Here is a 15,246-nt window from a genome sequence, read left to right as displayed (position 1 = left end):
CATGGGTGTCACCTCGTGGGGTTGGGGTCACCAAGGTCACACCAATGTTGGTGGCACCCATGGGTGGCACTGTTGGGGTTGGGGTCACCAGGGTCACACCAGGGTTGGGTGGCACCCATGGGTGACACCATTGGGGTCACCAGGGTCACACCAATGTTGGGTGGCACCCATGGGTGTCACCTTGTGGCGTTGAGGTCACCAAGGTCACACCAGGTTTGGGTGGCACCCATGGGTGTCACCTCATGGGGTTAGGGTCACCAAGGTCACATCAATGTTGGGTGGCACCCATGGGTGGCACCACTGGTGTTGGGGTCACCAAGGTCACACCAATGTTGGGTGGCACCCATGGGTGGCACCGTTGGGTTGAGGTCACTGAGGTCACACCAGGGTTGGGTGGCACCCATGGGTGGCACTGTTGGGGTTGGGGTGGCACTGTTGGGGCACCCATGGGTGTCACCTTTGGGGTTGGGGTCCCCAACCCCTCTGAGATGTCCCCAAACCCCCCAGAAATGTCCCCCAAAATTTGGATTTTTCTTCTTTTTCTTGTCTTTTTTGCCCTTTTTTTATTTTGGTTTTTTTCCCTTTTTTTTGTGTTTTTTTTCCTTTTTTTTTTGGGTTTATTTCCTTTTTTGGTTTTTTTTTTCCTTTTTTTGCGGTTTTTCCTTTTAATTTTTTTCCTTTTTTTTGTTTTATTCCCTTTTTTGTTTTTTTCCTTTTTTTTACCCCCTTTTTTTGTTTTTTTTCCTATTACTTTGCGCTTTTTTTTTGTTTTTATCATTTTTCTTTCTTCTTTTTTTTGTTTCATTCCCTTTTTTTGTTGTTGTTGTTTTCTTTTTTTTCCTTTTTTTGCTTTTTTTTTTAATTCCTTTTTTATTCTTTTTTTTGTTTTTTTCCTTTTTTGTTTTACCCCCTTTTTTGTTTTTTTTTCCTATTTCTTTCCTTTTTTCCCCCTTTTTATGTTTTTTCTTTATTTATTTTTTTGTTTTATTCCTTTTTTTGTTGTTTTTTCTTTTTTTATTCTATTCATTTTTTGTTCGTTTTTTTTGTTTTTCCCTATTTGTTTTTCCCCTTTTTTTGTTTGTTTTCCTATTTCTTTGCTTTTTTTTCTTTTTATCTTCTTTTCTCCCCTTTTTCACCCCATTTAACCATTTTTCCCCTTTTTCTCTCACCCATTTCCCATTTTCCCCATTTTCCACCCCTTTCTCACCCATTTCCCATTTTCCCCTTTTTCTCCCCCATTTTTCCCCCATTTTCCCCCATTTCCCCCCATTTTCCCAATTTTTCTCACCCATTTTTCCCCTTTTTCCCCCATTTTCCCCTTTTTCACCCATTCTCCCCATTTTCCCCATTTTTTGTTTTTCCCCCTTTTTTGTTTTCCCTTTTTTTTCCCCCATTTTATCTTTTTTCCTTTTTTTGGTTTTTTTTTGTTTTCTTTGTTTTATTCCCTTTTTTTGGTTTTGTTTTACTCCATTTTTGTTCATTTTTGTTTTGTTTTTCCCCCTGTTTTTTTTTTGTGGTTTTTTCCTATTTCTTTGGGCTTTTTTCCCATTTTTTCCTTTTTTTCCCCTTTTTTTCCCATTTTTCCCCTTTTCATCCCATTTTCCCCCATTTTTCACCCATTTTCCCATTTTCCTCAATTTCCCCATTTTTCCCCATTTTCACCCATTTTCTCCCCATTTTTCCCTTTCTCACCCATCTCCCCATTTTCCCCTATTTTTATTTTTTCCTCCTTTTTTGGTTTTTTTTTTTTTCCTTTTTTTGGTTATTTTTTCCTTTTTATATATTTTGTTTTTTCTTCTTTTTTTTTGTTTTATTCCCTTTTTTTCCTTTTTTTGGTTTATTTTATTTTGTTCCTTTTTTTTTTTTTGTTTTTCCCCCTTTTTTGTTTTTTTTTTCATATTTCTTTGCTTCTGTTTTTTCTTTTTTTTCCCTTTTTTTCCCCTTTCTCACCCATTTCCCCATTTTCCCCCCTTTTCCCCATTTCCCCCTTTCTCACCCATTTCCTCCCATTTTTCACCCAATTTCCCCCCATTTTTTCCCGTTTTTCCCCATTTTTCCTCCATTACCCCCCCATTTTACCCCATTTTCCATTTTTTCACCTTTTTTTTTTCCCCCTTTTTTTTTTCCATTTTATCTTTTTTCCTCCTTTTTTTTGGTTTTTTTTTTGTGTTATTCCCTTTTTTTTGTTTTGTTTTATTCCTTTTTTGTTTGTTTTTTTTTTGTTTTTTCCCCTTTTTTTTGTGTTTTTTTCCTATTTCTTTGCCTTATTTTCCCTTTTTTTCCCTTTTTCCCCCCATTGTTCCCCCATTTCTCCCCCATTTCTCTCCCATTTCCCCCCTTTTTCCCCATTTCTCACCCCATTTCCCCCATTTTTCCCCCATTTTCCCCATTTTCCCCCATTTTCCCAATTTTTTTCACCCATTTTCCCCTTTTTCTGCCATTTTCCCCTTTCTCACCAATTCTCCCCTTTTTCCCATTTTTTTGTTTTTTTCCCCTTTTTTGTTTTTTTTCCTTTTTTCGTTTTTTTTTTTTTTGTTTTTTCCCTTTTTTTTGTGTTTTTTTCCTATTTCTTTGCTTTTTTCCCTTTTTTTCTCTTTTTTCCCCTTTTTCACTGATTTTCCCCATTTTCCCCCCATTTCCCATTTTCCCCCCAATTCCCCATTTTCCCCTGTTTCACCCATTTTCCCCTTTTTCTCCCCATTTTTCCCCTTTTTCACCCATTTCCCCATTTTTCCCCTTTCTCACCCATTTTCCCCATTTCTCCCCATTTTTCACCCATTTCCCCCATTTTTTGTTTTTTTCTTTTTTTGGTTTTTTTTTGTTTTATTCCTTTTTTGTTCGTTTTCTTTTTGTTTTTTCTCCTGTTTTTTTTTGTTTTTTTCCTATTTCTTTGTGCTTTTTTTCCCCTTTTTTCCCCTTTTTTCCCCCTTTTTTCACCCCTTTTTTCCCCATTTTTCCCCCTTTTTCACCCCTTTTTTCCCCATTTTTCCCCATTTCCCCCATTTTTCCCCCATTTTAACCATTTCCCCCATTTCTCACCCATTTTTCTCCCCGTACAGGTGCAGCAGGTTCAGGTGTTTGCGGACGTTCAGTGCACGGTGAACCTGCTGGGGGACCCGTTCCTGTCCCCGGCACCGGCCCCGGCACCGCCCGGCGCCAAAACCCCGAATCCGGCACCGCCGGCACCGGCACGGAGCCTCCTGCAGCAGCTGCTCACTGAGTGACCCCAAAAACCCCAAAAATAACCCCAAAATAACCCAAATATCCCAAATATCCCAAATGAGAAACTCACCCCATTGGGTGTTTGGGGTTTGTCCATCGGCACCGCCCGGCGCCAAAACCCCGAATCCGGCACAACCGGCACCGGCCCGGAGCCTCTGCAGCAGCTGCTCACCGAGTGACCCCAAAACCCCCAAATCCTGAAATCCTAAATCCCAAAAACCCCAAATATCCCAAATATCCTAAATGGGAACGGAGAGAGAATCAGTCGGAATTCGGTTTTGGAGGAAAAAATGGGATTTTTTGGAGGGGATTTTTAGAAAAAATTTGGATTTTTGGGAAAAAATGGGATTTTACGAAAAGAAATGGGATTTTTGGGGAAAAAATGTATTTTTGGGAAAAAAATGGGATTTTTGGGAAAAAATTGGGATTTTTTAGGAAAAAAATGGGATTTTTTTGGGAGGGGATTTTTTGGGGAAAAAAGGGGATTTTTTGGATGGGATTTTTGGAAAACATGGGATTTTTTGGGAGGGGATTTTTAGGAAAAAAATGGGATTTTTGGGGAAAAAAAAGTGGGATTTTTGGGGAGGGGAATTTTAGGAAAAAAATGGGATTTTTGCAAGGGGATTTTTGGAAAAAATGGGATTTTTGGGAAAAATTGGGTTTTTGAAAAAATGGGATTCTTGGGAGGGGATTTTTGGGAAAAATTGTGTTCTTCAAAAATGGGATTTTTGGGAGGGGATTTTTGGAAAAAAATGGGTATTTTGGGAAAAAATGGGATTTTTAGAAGGGGATTTTTGGAAAAAATGGGATTTTTTGGGAGGGGATTTTAGGAAAAAATGGGATTTTGGGGAGGGGATTTTTAGGAAAAAATGAGATCTTTGGGAGGACATTTTTAGGAAAAAATGGGACTTTTGGGAGGGGTTTTTTAGGAAAAAATGGTATTTTTGGGAGGGGTTTTTAGCCTCCTGCAGCAGCTGCTGACCGAGTGACCCCAAAAACCCCAAAAATAACCCAAAAATAACCCAAATATCCCAAATATCCCAAATGAGAAACTCACCCCATTGGGTGTTTGGGGTTTGTCCATCGGCACCGCCCGGCGCCAAAACCCCGAATCCGGCACCGCCGGCACCGCCCGGAGCCTCTGCAGCAGCTCCTCACTGAGTGACCCCAAAAATCCCAAAAATAACCCCAAAAATAACCCAAAAATCCCAAATCCCGGATGGCAACGGAGACAAAATCAGTCGGAATTCAGTTTTTGGGGGAAAAAATTGGATTTTTCAAGGAAAAAATGGGATTTTTGGAAGGGTTTTTTGGAAAAAAATGGATTTTTGGAAGGGGATTTTTGAAAAAAATTGGATTCTTGGGAAAAAATGGGATTTTACAAAAAAATGGGATTTTTGGGGGAAAAAAAGGGATGTTTTTGGGAGGGTATTTTTGGAAAAAATGGGATTTTTTGGAGGGGATTTTGGAAAAATTGGGATTTCTGGGAAAAAAAAATGGAATTTTATTGGAAAAAAAATTGGAGTTTTTGGGAGGGGAATTTTTGAAAAAATGGCATTTTTTGGAAAAAATGGGATTTTAGGGAAAAAAAAGGGAATTTTTGGGAGGGGAATTTTAGGAAAGAAACGTGACTTTTGGGAGGGGAGTTTTGGAAAAAATGGGATTTTTGGGAGGGGTTTTTTAGCCTCCTGCAGCAGCTGCTGACTGAGTGATCATCCCAAAAACCCCAAAAATAACCCCAAAAATATCCCCAAAATCCCGAATGGGAACGGAGAGAAACTGACCCCATTGGGTGTTTGGGGTTTGTCCATCGGCACCGCCCGGCGCCAAAACCCCGAATCCGGCACCGCCGGCACCGCCCGGAGCCTCTGCAGCAACTCCTGACAGAGTGACCCCAAAAACCCCAAAAATAACCCAAAAATAACCTGAAAATATCCCAAATATCCCAAATGAGAAACTGACCCCATTGGGTGTTTGGGGTGTGTCCATCGGCACCGCCCGGCACCAAAACCCCGAATCCGGCACCGCCGGCACCGGCGCGGAGCCTCCTGCAGCAACTCCTGACAGAGTGACCCCAAAAACCCCAAAAATAACCCCAAAAATATCCCCAAAAATAACCCAAAAATCCCGAATATCCCAAATGAGAAACTGACCCCATTGGGTGTTTGGGGTTTGTCCATCGGCACCGCCCGGCGCCAAAACCCCGAATTCGGCACAACCGGCACCGCCCGGAGCCTCTGCAGCAGCTGCTCACCGAGTGACCCCAAAAACCCCAAAAATATCCCCAAAATAACCCAAATATCCCAAATGAGAAACTGACCCCATTGGGTGTTTGGGGTTTGTCCATCGGCACCGCCCGGCGCCAAAACCCCGAATCCGGCACAACCGGCACCGCCCGGAGCCTCTGCAGCAGCTCCTCACTGAGTGACCCCAAAAACCCCAAAAATAACCCAAAAATAACCCAAAAATCGCAAAAATGCCAAATGGGAATGGAGAGAAAATCAGTCGGAATTCGGTTTTTGGGAAAAAATGGGATTTTTGGGGAAAAAAATGGGATTTTTGGAAGGGTTTTTTTGGAAAAAATGGGATTTTTGGGAAAACAAGGATTTTTGGGAGGGGATTTTTGGGAAAAATGGGATTTTTGGAAAAAATAGCATTTTTTGGGAGGGGATTTTTAAAAAATGGGATTTTGGGAAAAAATGGGATTTTTGGCAGGGGATTTCTGGAAAAAATGGGATTTTTCGGGTAAAAAATGGGATTTTTGGATGAAAAAAAAGGGATTTTTTGGGGAGGGGAATTTTAGGGAAAAATGGGATTTTTGGGAAAAAAATGGGATTTTAGGGAAAAGAAATGGGATTTTTGGGGAAAAAAATTGGATTTTTTGGGAGGGGAATTCTGGAAAAAACGGGATTTTTGGGAGGGGAATTTTAGGAAAAAATGGGATTTTTGGGAGGGGATTTTTAGGAAAAAATGGGATTTTTGGGAGGGGGTTTTTAGCCTCCGGCAGCAGCTGCTGACAGAGTGACCCCAAAAATCCCAAAAATAACCCAAAAATCCCGGATGGGAAGGGAGAGAAACTGACCCCATTGGGTGTTTGGGGTGTGTCCATCGGCACCGCCCGGCGCCAAAACCCCGAATCCGGCACAACCGGCACCGGCGCGGAGCCTCCTGCAGCAGCTCCTCACCGAGTGATGACCCCAAAAATAACCCCAAAAATAACCCCAAAATAACCCCAAATATCCCAAATGGGAACGGAGAGAAAATCAGTCGGAATTCGTTTTTTGGGGGAAAAAATGGGATTTTGGGGAAAAAAATGGGATTTTTTTGGGGAAAAAATGGGATTATTGGGGGAAAAAATGTGATTTTGCATGGAAAAAAAATGGGATTTTTGGGAGGGGATTTTTGGGACGGGAGTTTTTGGGGAAAAAAAATGGCATTTTTGGGAAAAAATGGGATTTTTTAGGAAAAAATGGGATTTTTGGGAGGGGATTTTTTGGGGAAAAATTGGATTTTTTCAAGGGGATTTTTGGAAAACACGGGATTTGAGGAAAAACAATGGAATTTTTTGGGAGGGGAATTTTAGGAAAAAAATGTGATTTTGGGGAAAAAATGGGATTTTTGGGAGGGGATTTTTGGAAAAGTGGGATTTTGGGGGAAAATGGGATTTTTGGAAAAAATTGGATTTCTTGCAAAAAAATTAGGATTTTTGTGAGGGGATTTTAGGAAAAAAAAAGAATTTTTGAGAGGGGATTTAGGAAAAAAAGGGGATTATTGGGAGGGATTTTAGGAAAAAATGGGATTTTTGGGAGGGGATTTTTGGGAAAAATGAGATTTTTGGGAAAAAAATTGGAATTTTAATGGGAAAAAAATTGGGATTTTTTGGGACAAGAATTTTAGGAAAAAATAGGATTTTTGGGAGGAGATTTTTAGGAAAAAAATGGGATTTTGGGGAAAAACAGGATTTTTGGAAAAAATTGGATTTATGGGAGGGGATTTTTAGGGAAAAAATGGGATTTTTGGGAGGGGATTTTTGGGTAAAAAAACGGGATTTTTGGGAGGGGAATTTTTGGAAAAAATGGGATTTGTGGGAGGGGATTTTTAGGAAAAAATGGGATTTTTGGGAGGGGGTTTTTAGCCTCCTGCAGCAGCTGCTGACCGAGTGACCCCAAAAACCCCAAAAATAACCCAAAAATAACCCCAAAAATATCCCAAATATCCCAAATGAGACACTCACCCCATTGGGTGTTTGGGGTTTGTCCATCGGCACCGCCCGGCGCCAAAACCCCGAATCCGGCACAACCGCCGGCACCGGCACGGAGCCTCCTGCAGCAGCTCCTCACTGAGTGACCCTAAATCCCAAATCCTGAACCCCAAATATCCCAAAAATCCCAAAAATGCCAAATGGGAATGGAGAGAAAATCAGTCGGAATTCAGTTTTTGGGAAAAAATGGGATTTTTGGGGGAAAAATGGGGTTTTTGGGAGGGGATTTTTGGAAAAAAAACGGGATTTTTGGGACGGAATTTTTAGGAAAAAAATTGGATTTTTGGGAGGGGAATTTTAGGAAAAAAAAGGGATTTTTCAGAAAAAAAATCTGATTTTTGGGAAAAAAAATGGGATTTTTGAAGGGGATTTTTGGGAAAAATTGGATTTTTCAGAGAGGGTTTGTAGGAAAAAAATGGTATTTTTGAGAGGAGATTTTTGGAAAAAATGGGATTTTTGGGAGGGGATTTTTGGAAAAAATATGGGATTTTTGGGAGGGGGTTTTTAGCCTCCTGCAGCAGCTGCTGACAGAGTGACCCCAAAAACCCCAAAAATAACCCCAAAAACCCCCAAAATATCCCAAATATCCCAAATGAGAAACTCACCCATTGGGTGTTTGGGGTTTGTCCATCGGCACCGCCCGGCGCCAAAACCCCGAATCCGGCACCGCCGGCGGCACCGCCCGGAGCCTCTGCAGCAGCTGCTGACCGAGTGATAACCCCAAAAACCCCAAAAATAACCCAAATATCCCAAAAATAACCCAAAAATCCCAAATCCCGAATGGGAACGGAGAGAGAAAATCAGTCGGAAATTCGGTTTTGGGAAAAAATGGGATTTTGGGGAAAAAAAATGGGATTTTTGGGAGGGGATTTTTAGGAAAAAATGAGATTTTGGGAAAAAATTGTGTTTTTGAAAAATGGGATTTCTGGGAGGGGATTTTTGGGGAAAAAAATGGGATTTTAAGGAAAAAAATGGGATTTTTTAGGAAAAAAATGGTATTTTTTTGGGGGGGATTTTTTGGGGAAAAATGGGATTTTTTGGATGGGATTTTTGGAAAACATGGGATTTTTTGGGAGGGGATTTTTAGGAAAAAAATGGGATTTTTGGGGAAAAATAGGATTTTTGAGAGGGGATTTTGGGAAAAATTGGATTTTTGGAAAAAATGGGATTTTAGGAAAAAAATGGGATTTTTGGGAGGGGATTTGGGAAATAATGGGATTTTTGGGAGGGGATTTTTGGAAAAAATGGGATTTTTGGGAAAACAAGGATTTTTGGGAGGGGATTTTTGGGAAAAATGGGATTTCTGGGATAAATGGGCTTTTTGGAAAAAATAGCATTTTTTGGGAGGGGATTTTTAAAAAAATGGGATTTTAGGAAAAAAAATGGGGTTTTAGGAAAAAAATGGGATTTTTGGGAGGCGATTTGGGAAAGTGGGATTTTTGGGGGAAAAAAACGGATTTTGGGGGAAAAAAATGAGATTTTTGGAAAACGTGGATTTTTGGAAAAAAATGGGATTTTAGAGAAAAAATGGGATTTTTGGAAAAAATGGGATTTTGGGAGGGGATTTTTGGGTAAAAAAACGGGATTTTTGGGAGGGGAATTTTAGGAAAAAGTGGGATTTTTGGGAGGGGATTTTTGGGAAAAATGGGATTTTTCGGAGATGATGATTGTAAAAACAAACAGATTTTTGGGAAAAAAAAAGGGATTTTTTTGGAGGGAATTTTTGGGAAAAATTGTATTTTTTGGAAAAAAAATGGGATTTTTGGGAAAAAAAATGGGATTTTTAAAATAACTGGGATTTTTTGGGAAAAATGGGATTTTTGGGAGGGGATTTTTGGAAAATGGGATTTTTGGAAAAAATTGGATTTTTTGGAAAAAAAATGGGATTTTTTTGGGAAAAAAATGGGATTTTTTGGAGGGGATTTTTCAGAGGGGATTTTTGGGAAAAAAAATGGGATTTTTGGGAAAAAAAATGGGATTTTTGGGAAAAATGGGATTTTTAGAAAAAATAGCATTTTTTGGGAGGGGATTTTTTTTAAAAATGGGATTTATGGGAAAAAATGGGATTTTTGGGAGGGGATTTGGGAAAGAAACGGGATTTTTGGGAGGGGATTTTTGGAAAAAATAGGATTTTTGGGAAAATGGGGGGTTTGGGAGGGGATTTTGGGAAAAAAATTGGATTTTTTGAAGAAATTCTGGTTTTGTGAGGGAGTTTTTGGAAAAAAAAGGATTTTTGGGAAAAATGGGGTTTCTGAAAAACTTGGATTTTTGGGAAAAGTGAGATTTTTGGGGGAAAATGGGATTTTTGGGGGAAAAAATGGGATTTTGGGGAAAAAAATGGGACTTTTGGAAAAAATGGGACTTTTAGGAGAAGATGTTTGGAAAAAAACGGGATTTTTGGAAAAAATGGGATTTTTGGGAGGGGGCTTTTAAACAAAATGGGATTTTTGGGAAAAAAAATGGGATTTTGGGGAGGGGATTTTTAGGAAAAAAATGGGATTTTTTGGGAAAAAAATGGGATTTTTGGGAGGGGATTTTTAGGAAAAAAACTGGATTTTTGGATAAAACGGGATTTTTGGGAGGGGATTTTGGAAAAAATTGGCGGTTTTGGGAGGGAATTTTGGAAAAAATGGGATTTTTGGGGGGGAATTTTGGAAAAAATGGGATTTTTGGGGGAATTTTGGAAAAAGGGGAATCGGGTTTTGCACCGGGGTTTTCCCTCATCTTTTGGGAATTTGGGGAGTTTTTCCCGGGTTTTTTTCCCATTTTCCTCCTTTTTTCTCCCATTTTGCCTCCCTTTTCCCCCATTTTCCTTTTCCCATTTTCCTCCTGTTTTACCCCATTTTTCTCTCCCTTTTTTCCCCATTTTCCATTTTTTTCCCCATTCCCTTTTTCCCCTTTTCCCCCAATTTTCCCCTTTTTTTCCTATTTTTTCCCCTATTTTTCCCTCCTTTTTTCCCCATTTCCCCCCCATTTTTCCCTTCCCCCCTTATTTCCCTTTCCCCCAATTTTCCCCTTTTTTCCTATTTTCCCCCCATTTTCCCTTTTCCCCCCTTTTCCCCCCATTTTTCCTTTTTTCCCCTATTTCCCCCCCATTTTTCCCTCCCTTTTTTCCCCATTTTCCCTTTTTCCCCCCACTTTCCCCCCACTTTCTCCCTTTTTCCCCATTTCCCCCCAATTTTCCCTTTTTTTACTATTTTTCCCCCATTTCTCCTCCCATTTTCCCTTTTCCCCCCGTTTTTCCCCTTTCCCCCTATTTTTCCATCCCTTTTTTCCCCATTTTCCCTTTTTCCCCCATTTTCCCCATTACCCCTTTTCCTTTTTTTCCTATTTTTTCCCTATTTTCCCCATTTTCCCTCCCTTTTCCCCCCATTTTCCCTTTTCCCCCAATTTTCCCATTTTTTTCCTATTTTTTCCCATTTTCCCTCCCTTATTCCCCGTATTTTTTCCCTTTCCCCCATTTCCCCCATTTTTCCTTTTTTTTCTATTTCCCCCGTTTTTCCCTCCCTTTTTTTCCCATTTCCCCCCTTTCTTCCCTTTCCCTCAAATTTCATTTTTTTTCCTATTTTTTTCCTATTTCCCCCTCCTTTTTTCCCCATTTTCCCTTTTCCCCATTTTTTCCCTTTTCCCCCTTTTTCCCCATTTCCCTCTTTCCCCCATTTTTCCTTTTTTTCTATTTTCCCCCCATTTTCCCCCCACTTTCCCCCAATTTTCCCCTTTTTTTCCTATTTTTTCCCCATTTTCCCCCATTTTCCCCCCATTCCCCCTCTTTTCTTTCCCCATTTTCCCTCTTTTTCCCTCTTTTTTTCCTCTGTCCCCCCCTTTTTTTCCCTTTCTCCCCCCATTTTTCCCATTTTTCCCCATTTTTTCCCATTTTCCCCACCAACTCCTCCAGGCCCATCCCAATTTTTAATTCCCATTCCCAACTCCAAGAATTCCCAAAAAAAAGAGAAAAAGGAGAAGGAAAAGGAGGAGGAAGTTCAGTCTCGGCTGGATCTGACACTGGGCACGAAAAAAACCCCAAAAACCAAAAAAAAAACCCACAAAAATTGGGAAAAAAACCCCAAACCCCCCAAAAAACCCAAAAATACCCCAAAAATGGGAAAAAACCCAAAAAGCCCCGCCAGAAAACCCCAAAAAAACCCCAAAAATGGGAAAAAAAACCCAAATAAAACCCCAAAAAACCCCAAAAATTGGAAAAATGGGAAAAAACCCAAAAAAACCCCAAAAAACCCAAAAACCCCCCAAAAATCCCCCAAAAATGGGAAAAACAAAAAAAACCCCAAAAACCCTGCCAAAAAACCCAAAAAATGGGAAAAAAACCAAAAAACCCCAAAATTGGAAAAAAATCCCCAAAACCCCCAAGAAACCCTGCCAAAAAAACCCCAAAAAAACCCAAAAATGGGAAAAAATGGGAAAAAACCCAAAAATGGGAAAAAACCCCAAAAAACCCTGCCAAAAAACCCAAAAAATGGGAAAAACCCCAAACAAACCCAAAAATCCCCAAAAAATGGGAAAAAAACCCCAACAAAAACCCTGCCAAAAAACCCAAAAATGGCAAAAACCCCAAAAAACCCCAACCCCCCCAAAAAAAACCCAATCCCAAAAAAACCCCAAAAAAATCCACAAAAATCCCCAGAAAACCCCCAAAAACCCCCAAAAATCCCCAAAAAACGCCCAGAAAACCCCTGGAAAATCCCCAGAAAATCCCAAAAAAAACACCAAAAACCCCAAAAAAACCCAATAAATCCCCAAAAAATCCCGAATTCTGCAGGAAAATCCCGATTTTTTGTTTCATCCCCCGAAATTCCCGATTTCCCCTTCCCCGGGCTCGTGAGTACAATCAGCTTTTTCTAGCGAAAAAATGCTGGAATTTGTCATTTTTTTTCCAAAAAAAAAGAGGAAAAAACACCCAAAAAAAAAGCAAAAAAAAAGGAATATTTTGCCCGTTTTTTCCATGTTTTTTGGGGGTTTTCCCGGAGGGAAAACCTCGTGTACAGTGCAAGAAAAGAGGGAAAAAATGAGAAAAAAAGAGAAAAAAATGAAAAAAAAAAAGGGAAAATTCGCAATAATTTTTAGGGAAAAAGGGGAGGGGGAGGGGCTCTTGTAGATAAAATTTTGGGGGTTTTTTTGAGGGAAAAAATGGGAAAAAAAATGAAAGAAAAAATAATAAAATTGTTCTTTTTTTTTCCTGCTTGGATTGTGTTTAACAGCTGGAGTAGCTTGGAATATTTAAAAAATGATAATTAAGAATTAATTATTAATTAATAATAATAATAAAAGAATAATAATGGAGTTGTTTGTCAGAAAAAAGTTTTTTTTGAAATTTTTTTTTTGGTGGGGGAAAAATGAGGAGAAATAGAAAAAAAAAGGGAAAATTCAGAATTTAAAACCAAAATTTTGGTGGATTTGGGGGTGGGAAGGGGAAGAATTTGGGGAAAAAAATGAGAATTTTATTTTCAAGCGGAATTTTGGAGGAATTTCAGGGTTTTGTTCTTTTATTCTAAAAAAATTTGGGGGGAAATGAGGAAAAACAGCAAAAAAAAAGGGGAAAATTCAGAATTTAAAACCAAAATTTCGGTGGATTTGGGGGTGGGAAGGGGAAGAATTTTGGGAAATAAATGGAAAATTGAATTTTTAGGTGGATTTTAAAAGGAATTTTCGAGGAATTTCAGGGTTTGGTTCTTTTATTCTAAAAAATTTGGGGGGAAAATGAATGGAAAAAGGGAAAATTCAGAATTTGCAACCAAAATTTTGGGGGAATTTGGGGTGGGCAGAGGAAGAATTTGGGAAAAAAATGGAAAAATTGAATTTTCAAGTGGAATTTTCGAGGAATTTCAGGGTTTGGTTCTTCTAGCCTAAAAATTTGGGGAAAATGAGGAAAAACATCAACAAAAAAAGGGAAAATTCAGAATTTTTCAGCCAAAATTTGTTGGTTATTTTCATTTTTTCCTCATTTCCCCCCTATTTTCCACTTTTTTCCCCCATTTTTCCCCCTTTTCCTTTTTTATTCTTTTCCTCCCTCTCATTTTTTCATCTTTTCCTTGATTTTTTTCTCAATTTTTGCCCCTTTTACTCATATTTTTACTCATTTTTTCCCCAATCTTTATTTTTCCTCCATTTTGACCCATATTTTCCTCTTTTTCTCCCAATGTTCCTCTTTTTTCTCCATTTTGCCCCAAATTTTGCCCCAAATTTCCCCCATTTTCCCACATTTTCCTTTTTCTCTCCAATTTTCCTATTTTTTCTCAATTTTGCCCCAAATTTTCCTCCTTTTTACCCAATTCTCCTCCTTTTTCCACCAATTTTCCTCCTTTTCTGCACAATTTTTCTCCTTTTTCTCCATTTTGCCCCAAATTTTCCTCATTTCCCCTCCAATTTTCCACCTTATTTCCCCCAATTTTCCACCTTATTTCCCCCAATTTTCCTCCTTTCCCTCAATTTTCCTCTTTTCTCCCCATTTTGCCCCAAATTTTCCTCCTTTTCCTCCATTTTGCCCCAATTTTCCTCATTTTCCCCAATTTTTCTCCTTTTTCTCTCCAATTTTCCCCCATTTTAACCCAAATTTTCCTCATTTTCCCCAATTTTCCTTTTTGTCCTCAGTTTTGTCCCAAATTTTCCTCATTTTTTACCCAATTTTCCTCTTTTTTCTCCATTTTGCCCCAAATTTTCCTCCTTTCCCCCCAATTTTCCTCTTTTTTCTCCATTTCCTCCCAATTTTCCTTCTTTTCCCCTCTTTTTCCTCATTCTCCCCCAATTTTCCCCATTTTGCCTCAAATTTTCCTTTTTATCTCCCCATTTTGCCCAAAATTTTCTTCATTTCCCCCCCATTTTCCTCCTTTTTCCCCCAATTTTCCACTTTTTTCTCCATTTTGCCCCAATTTTCCTCCTTTTTTACACATTTCCCCCGTTTTCCTCCCTTTTCTCCCCAATTTTCCTCTTTTTTCTCCACTTTGCCCCCAATTTTCATCATTTTTCTCCAATGTTCCCCCTTTTCCCCCCAATTTTCCTCCTTTTCCCCCAGTTTTCCTCTTTTTTCTCCATTTCCCCCCATTTTCCTCCTTTTTTCCCCCAATTTTCCACTTTTCTCTCCATTTTGCCCCAATTTTCCTCCTTTTTTACGCATTTCCCCCAATTTCCTCCCTTTTCTCACCAATTTTCCTTATTTTCTCCCCAATTTTCCTCTTTTTTCTCCATTTTGCCCCCAATTTTCATCATTTTTCTCCAGTGTTCCCCCTTTTCCCCCCAGTTTTCCACCTTTCCCCCCAATTTTACTGTTTTTTCTCCATTTCCTCCCAATTTTCCTTCTTTTCCCGTTTTTCCTCATTCTCCCCCAATTTTCCCCCTTTTGGCCCAAATTTTTCTCTTTTTCTCCCCATTTTGCTTGAAATTTTCTTCATTTTGCCCCAATTTTCCTCCTTTTATTCCTCAATGTTCCACTTTTTTCTCCATTTTGCCCCAATTTTCCTCCTTTTTTACACATTTCCCCCTTTTCCTCCCTTTTCTCCCCAATTTTCCTCTTTTTTCTCCACTTAGCCCCCAATTTTCATCATTTTTCTCCAATGTTCCCCCCTTTCCCCCCAATTTTCCTCCTTTTCCCCCAATTTTCCTCTTTTTTCTCCATTTCCTCCCAATTTTCCTTCTTTTCCCCTCTTTTTCCTCATTCTCCCCCAATTCTCCCCCTTTTGCCCCAAATTTTCTTCTTTTCCCCCCATTTTGCCCAAAATTTTCTTCATTTTCCCCCCATTTTCCTCCTCTTTTTC

At 39.4% G+C, this 15,246-nt stretch overlaps 1 protein-coding gene across 2 annotated transcripts in view; it reads left to right on the top strand.

Annotated features, from left to right (window-relative positions):
* Window positions 1-12,778, top strand: part of NCOA1 (nuclear receptor coactivator 1) — an 86,351-nt gene extending 73,573 nt beyond the window's left edge. For both annotated transcript variants that reach the window (XM_041714960.2, XM_072926243.1), the window contains exon 21: window positions 3,060-12,778. In XM_041714960.2, coding sequence (XP_041570894.2) covers window positions 3,060-3,224 — 165 coding nt within the window. In that variant the 3' untranslated portion in view covers window positions 3,225-12,778. The remainder of the gene's footprint in view (window positions 1-3,059) is intronic.
* Window positions 12,779-15,246: the final 2,468 nt, after the last annotated feature.

Source organism: Taeniopygia guttata, chromosome 3 (genome assembly GCF_048771995.1).
Source record: "Taeniopygia guttata chromosome 3, bTaeGut7.mat, whole genome shotgun sequence".
NCBI lineage: Eukaryota > Metazoa > Chordata > Aves > Passeriformes > Estrildidae > Taeniopygia > Taeniopygia guttata.
This window is presented reverse-complemented; position numbering and strand designations above follow the sequence as displayed.